The sequence below is a fragment of the Orycteropus afer genome, unplaced genomic scaffold (genome assembly GCF_000298275.1).
Source record: "Orycteropus afer afer isolate SDZICR_OR568_19922 unplaced genomic scaffold, OryAfe1.0 scaffold00542, whole genome shotgun sequence".
Classification (NCBI taxonomy): domain Eukaryota; kingdom Metazoa; phylum Chordata; class Mammalia; order Tubulidentata; family Orycteropodidae; genus Orycteropus; species Orycteropus afer.
The window spans coordinates 226,058-232,924 of NW_006922129.1; the positions used below are offsets into that span (position 1 = coordinate 226,058).

Below are 6,867 nucleotides of genomic sequence, written 5' to 3' on the forward strand. Positions count from 1 at the left end.
TATGGCTGGTATCTGTGTCTTGCTTTCTTTTCCATGTTGACTATCTGGGGACAGGGCTGGAACAGCTCTGGGTCGTCACCATATTGGGGAAGGGCTTTGCCTTGAAGATGGCCTGGGACTTGGGTCTGAGTTTCAGTTTACCTGTACGTCAATTTCCAAGTCTTGGTGGGAAGGTCTTGGCTTAGAGTCTACGAGTGGGCTCTGAGGAGACGTCTTTGTGTCTATCATGTGTGTCTTTTGGAATCTGTGTTTTATGTGGCAGTCTGTTAGGGTCTCTGAGGGAGTTCTCCGAACCTGGGTTCTGACTGTTCCTTCCAACATCACTCCTGCCAGCAGCCTAAACGTTCTCTCCGGGACAAATTTCTCAGGAATGATCTGGGTGACAGAAGGCTCTGCCTGGGTCTCATATGCTAACTTTGGGGGTGTCTGTCCGGGGTCTCACTGTCTATGAGTTTCACTGGGCAGGAGCTCCGGGGGCTTGGTCTGGAAATGGCTTCTCTGACTTCTCAGACTCCCGCCGGTCGCCCGGGGATCCCAGCAGCTGAGGCCAAGGCTGGGGTGTGGCCGCCTCTGTGGCAGGACGCCGGCCGGGCCTGGGTGGGCTGCGGCCTTCCCTCCCTTGCACGCCCCACCTCGGGCTCCCCCGTCCATGCCCCCCCACGCACACACTTCATCCCCATCCCAGCGGGTCCCCGCTTCCTTACATGGTCACAGCCGGGCCTCCAGCTCCCGGACGTCCCCCTGCCCCCGCCCCCACCGGACACGGCCCCCGCCCTGCTCGCCCCGCGCCGCCGGCCCACGCCCCGCCATGGAGGACCTGGGTGAGTGGGGCCGGGGTCCCCGAGTTCTCAGCCCCTCGCCCGCCGCCACCTAGGAGCCCCCTCGCACGCCCCCTATCTCTCCATCCTCGCCCCCCTTCTCACTCCTGCCCGGGTCTCTGCCAGCGCCTTTTCCGACTCCACGTCTCCCTTCCTGGCCTCTCCTTTCCTGCCTTTCCCGAGCTGCTTTCCTCTCTCCGCTCCTCCATCCTTGGCTGCAGGGGGTCGGGCACGGAGGTGCAGCGTCCCGTGGGCGCCTCTGCTGAAGGTCTCTGCGAAGGGAGGGTTCACAGGGTTCGGAGACTGCAAAGTGGAGGGACGGGAGGCAGACTGTAAGTACGTCGGGTTCTGCAGGGCTTGGGGAAGGGAAGAGTTAAGGGCTCTTAAGAATTCAAGTCCTGGAGACAAGAAAGAGAATAAAGGAATGCCAAGATGCTTGAGAGAGCTTAAGGGTTTCACATGTTGATGGACTTCTAGGTTCTGGAAGGGAAATGGTTCAAAGAACTGAGCTCTGGGAGGAGAAGAGGTCTTGGGGCTGGAAAGAGGACGGGGCATACTGCCTTCCTTGTCTGCTGGGACTCGGGCTGGAAGGCTGAGCCCTGGGCAGAAGAGAGAGGGTTCCCAGACCCTCCAGTAGAGGGCGCCCTTCAGTCAGGGTAATGGGCACTGGCATTGTGGAGAAGGAACCAATCAGGACTGAGGTCCGGGAGGACTCGCCAATGAAGAGGATAGAGTGGGAGCCAGAGGCCCGGAGGTGGGCCAGGGCTGGGAGGGGCCCTGATTAGGTAGCGGGAGAAAGTAGTGGGTGTGGCAGGGAGAGCGTCCAATTAGAGAGCTAGGTACCAGGCATACAGCCAATTGAGCAATTTGGGGTGGAGCCAAACTTGGCTGGAGAAAGCCAAATTTGACCGCATCAAGGAAGATGGGAAGGAGAAAGGAATTAGTCTGCTGGGTTTGTGCTCGACTCCCAGGATGAGCCAGTCAGGGTGTTCCGGTCATAAGCATTCCTTGTTGGCCTCCCACTTCTCTGCCTTGCTCTCACCCTGTTTTCTTCTGATTCTTGACCTCTGCTCGGAATCCTGACTTCTGTCTTTCTCAAATATTGCCCAATGGAAACGCTTACCAACTCTGATCCCTTAAGGCCCTGTGTCAGCCATCGGATGACTTTCAGTGCAGCCTCTAACTGCAGATGGCCCCCTAGCCTTGACCCCTCAACCTCTCCCTGCAGATGCTCTGCTTTCCGACCTGGAGACCACTACCTCACACATGCCAAGGTCAGGGGCTTCAAAAGAGCGGTCCCCAGAGCTGCTCACGCCTCCTCTGCCCTATGACCACCAGACACAGGTGAGGTCAAATGCTAAGAGCTGGGCCAGCCAGGTTTGGCCAAGGCTCGGGGAATCAGGGCAAATTGCAGGCCTGGCATCCCACACGGGCCTCTCATGTCTCTGTAGACAGAGTCTGGGGAGTCCACAGGAGCATCTGGTGAGAAGGACCATCTGTACAGGTGAGGGGCCAGGGAGCTGGGGGTGGGGGACCTACTGGAGGCTCAGCTGAAGGGGCTTGGATTTCCCCACTCCTGACCCCAGGCTCCCACCCTGTTTCCCAGTACGGTGTGCAAGCCTCGATCCCCAAAGGCTGCGGCCTCTGCGGCCCCTCCGTTCTCCTCTTCCAGTGGTGTCTTGGGCACTGGGCTCTGTGAACTAGACCGATTGCTCCAGGAACTGAATGCCACCCAATTCAACATCACAGGTAATAGGGTTATTGAGACAGGCCTGCATGGGAGGAGGGTAGGCAGGGAAGGACTAAAGATCATAAACACCCCCGACACACTGCTGTCGAGTCGGACCCGACTCATAGCGACCCCTCCTTGGGTTTCCGAAGCAGTATCACTACAGAAGTAGATTGCCCATCCTTCCTTCCAAGGAGTGGCTGGTGGGTGTGAACTGCCAGCCTTCTGGTTAGCAGTCAAATGCCTTAGGCACTACGCTACCAGAGCTCCTAAACACCCCAGAGTAGCTGCTAAATCACTGACTAGGAGAGTGGGTTCAGCACGGCCCCATGTCTAGGTACCCTTCTCTCCTCTCTGCAGATGAAATAATGTCTCAGTTCCCATCTAGCAAGGTGGCTGCAGGGGAGCAGAAGGAGGACCAATCTGAGGACAAGAGAAGGCCCAGCATGTGAGTCTGGCCTAGTTGCCAGGGGCCCTGGATGCCTGCGTCACTGGAGGGAGCATCTGGGAGGTTCTGAGCTGACATAAGCTGTGTCTTCCCAGCCCCCACAGCCCATCCCCTGTCCCCACAAAGCCTTCCGCCACCTCAGCCACCCTGGAGCTGGACAGACTGATGGCCTCACTTTCTGACTTTCGTGTCCAGAACCATGTGAGTCAGGCACACGGGTGGGTGGGTGTCGATTTGGGCTCCTCCAATCCATTCTAGGCCCTTCCGTATCGCCTCTCTTGCTGATTCAACTCTCACGTCCTCCCTCACACAGCTTCCAGCCTCTGGGCCAACACAGCCTCCAGTGCCAAGCTCCGTGAATGAGGGCTCCCCGTCCCCACCAGGGCCAACTAGTAAGGGCAGCCTGGACACCATGCTGGGGCTGCTGCAGTCGGACCTCAGCCGCCGTGGTGTTCCCACCCAGGCCAAGGGCCTCTGTGGCTCCTGCCATAAACCCATCGCTGGGCAGGTAAGCGGAGCCCCACAAAAGGGAGGCAGGTATCCACAGACCCGTCTTTACTGAGAGCTAGACTTTGTTCCAACTCATAGCAACCACTTTTGGGTTTCCAAGGCAGTAAATCGTTACGGAAGTAGATTGCCCAGTCTTCCTTCCATAGAGTGGCTGGTGGGTATGAACAGCCAACCTTCTGGTTAACAGTGAAATGCCTTAAGTGCTACAGAGTTTGGGCTATTCCCTTTTAATGAATAACCCTGTGAAGTGAGTACTGTTGTTGTTCGTATTTTACGAATAAGGAGCCTGAGGGTTTGAGGCACACAGCAAGTATGTGGCTGGGTGAGCATTTCAACCCAACTGCCACTTATTGTGCCGGGCACCGTGCTAGCCACTTTGAAAAAACAAAACCCTGTCTCCTTTATTCTTCACAAAAGCTTTGTTGGCTCCAGTCCGGCATCCATAAGACAGTCCCATCTCCAGCAGAGTCTAATCTGGCAGCACTGGTTCTTGGCTTGACTGAGTAGATGTGATTGACAGCAGCTCTGCCTAATGGTTGACCAAGATCCTTCTGCTAGATAATTGCCCATCCCAGAATTCTTAGCGTGAGCAAAGGTGGACAACATGAGACTTAGGTATATTTTGTTACACAGTGTTCTATTGCTGCATCTGTATCAAGATGAATACATTAATATTATATACTAAAACATTTTCTTCTGGTTCATTTTTCATTCTGGGTTTAAGAGAAATTAGAACATTTTCTTTGGCCCCTAAATAGTATTCTGTCTCCTGACTCTGCGGTGCAAGATGTCACTTCTGGAGCAAAGTCAAAGACCTGGGTTGACTCTCTTTCACTTAGTCTGCATGAGCCTGAAAGAGTTTGTTCTCACTGTTTCTTCATCTCATTGCTCAGAGATTGGCCTGGGACAAGACCAGGTCAACACCTCGTTGGGCATGTGGCAGCCCCAAGCCCACTGACCTGTGCCTCATCCCAACCTGCAGGTGGTGACGGCGCTGGGTCGCACCTGGCACCCTGAGCACTTTGTTTGCGGCGGCTGTTCCACGGCGCTAGGGGGCAGCAGCTTCTTTGAAAAGGACGGAGCTCCCTTTTGCCCCGAATGCTACTTTGAGCGCTTCTCACCAAGATGTGGCTTCTGCAATCAGCCCATCCAACACGTGAGCCCCACCTGGCCTCACAGGCCCCACCCCTGTTTCAAGGCCCCTGTGGGATTAACTTCATCAGGATTGGACCCGGCGGCCCATCAGGCCCCGCTTCGGTGATCTCCACCACGCACATCCGCCCTCTCCCCCCAGGTTTACGCTTTGGCCAATCCACCAACCCTTGGACTTCACCTTCTCTCCTTGACTCCCAAGATCCTTTGTTCTCCAGCCCCTCAGCGTCTACCTCAGCCCAGTCACCTGGGTGCCAGTTGGGGAGGGAGGAAAGAGGGACGGAGGGCCCACGCTGTGTGTCCTCTTTTCTTTCTGCAGAAAATGGTTACCGCCTTGGGCACCCACTGGCACCCGGAACATTTCTGCTGCTTCAGTTGCAGGGAGCCCTTCGGGGATGAGGGTGAGAGTTTGTCCCATTCCTTAAAAGCTGCGGGTCGTTGGACGTCCCGCACCGCCCCTCTAGTCAGCCAGATCTAGACCCAGACCTCTAGAATCCTGGCCCGCGAATTTTCTCCGTCTCTTCTGACCCCAAGTCCCGCCCATTCCCTCCCCTCCGGCTGTGCGCGCGCCCGAGACGCTGCTCCCGCCTACTGCTCACTGCAGGGTCTCTCTGGCCCCACAGTCTCAAATCTGGGGGGCCCCAGACCGGCTCCGCCTCCTTGTCTTTCATTCCCCTCTGTTCCGGCCCCTAGGTTTCCACGAGCGGGAGGGCCGCCCCTACTGCCGCCGGGACTTCCTGCAGCTGTTCGCCCCGCGCTGCCAGGGCTGCCAAGGCCCCATTCTGGATAACTACATCTCGGCGCTCAGCGCGCTCTGGCACCCGGACTGCTTCGTCTGCAGGGTGCGCTGCTGAGGGCGCCTGGGGGGCGGGGCCAACGAGAGGCGGGGCCAACGAGAGGCGGGACCACGAGCCCGGGGCGGGGCCCCAGCTCACTCCAGGCAGTGCCGTTGCATTTGCAAGGCTTCCCGGCCGCGGAGGGGCTGCGGGGTCACGGCGGGTTCTTCGTGGCTGGTTCTCCGGACTGCAGTTGGGTCGCTGACTTCCCCTTCCGCGACCGCCCTTCCCCAGGAATGCTTCGCGCCCTTCTCCGGAGGCAGCTTTTTCGAACACGAAGGTCGCCCCCTGTGTGAGAACCATTTCCACGCGCGGCGCGGTTCGCTGTGCGCCACGTGCGGCCTCCCGGTCACGGGGCGCTGCGTGTCGGCCCTAGGCCGCCGCTTCCACCCGGACCACTTCACCTGCACCTTCTGCCTGCGCCCGCTCACCAAGGGCTCCTTCCAGGAGCGCGCCGGCAAGCCCTACTGCCAGCCCTGCTTCCTCAAGCTCTTCGGCTGAGCGCTCACCAGGCCCTCCGGCCCGGGCAGCCACGCTCCCGGAGATCCCCCGCTTCGCGGGGCCACGTCCTCCTGACCCCAAGGCCCTGCTGAGCCGGGGGCTGCCCCTAAACCACCACCACCACCACACACCCCCAGTCTGAAGGCCCCACCCACTGGAGAGACCCCGCCCTAAGGTACCCTGCGGTTCTCTGCCAAGTTCAGCAAAGGTGTGCGGCCAATCCCAAGGCCATACACCCCAATAGTGGGTCGTTCACTGAAGATAGATTCCGCGTGCGCCGTTCACTCTACACCCACCCTTGAGGGAGGCCCCGACGGAGGGTGGGGGACCTTGCAATTCCGACGAATCAGAGGCCAGGACGGGACGCCCCTGTTCCCTCACCGTCTGTGCACCTTTTTCTACCTACATAAACACCTTCCACGCTTCGCCGGTGCTGTGTCTCCGACTGCGCGCTGGGGAGCCCTCGGCCGGGACGCCCCGCCCCTTGGGTGGCTCCATCCGGGGCGGGCTCTAGGCCACAGTCCTGGGCGGGAGCGGACCCTGCAGCCTCCGCCCTCCAGGCAGGCAGCGGTTCATGACCTTCATGTATCAGATGAGCCCGAGGCTGAGAGGGCGGAGACCTGCACGAGACTGTGCAGTTAGTGGCGGGACCAGGACAGCTCAAGCTAGGGCGCCGCCACCTTCCCTACCCACCCTGGCTCTTCAGCGTCCCATATCCTTTCTCTCCCCTTGTTTGTTGTTGCTGTCATTTGCCGTCGAGTCAGCCCCGACTCATAGCGACCCCTCCTTGGGTTTCCGAGGCAGTATCACTACGGAAGTATTATTGCCCAACCTTCCTTCCGAGGAGTGGCTGGTGGGTTTGAACCGCCAGCC

The 6,867-nt window shown here is 58.7% G+C and overlaps 1 protein-coding gene across 1 annotated transcript; it reads left to right on the plus strand.

Annotated features, from left to right (window-relative positions):
* The first annotated feature begins 808 nt into the window (after positions 1-808).
* Positions 809-5,994, plus strand: TGFB1I1 (transforming growth factor beta 1 induced transcript 1). The gene is made up of 11 exons (XM_007955813.2): positions 809-821; positions 2,047-2,162; positions 2,270-2,322; positions 2,425-2,567; positions 2,908-2,995; positions 3,091-3,196; positions 3,309-3,503; positions 4,488-4,661; positions 4,977-5,058; positions 5,351-5,499; positions 5,728-5,994. Exons 1-11 carry the CDS (start codon positions 809-811, stop codon positions 5,992-5,994), a joined length of 1,386 nt encoding a protein of 461 aa, XP_007954004.1.
* The last annotated feature ends 873 nt before the right edge of the window (positions 5,995-6,867 follow it).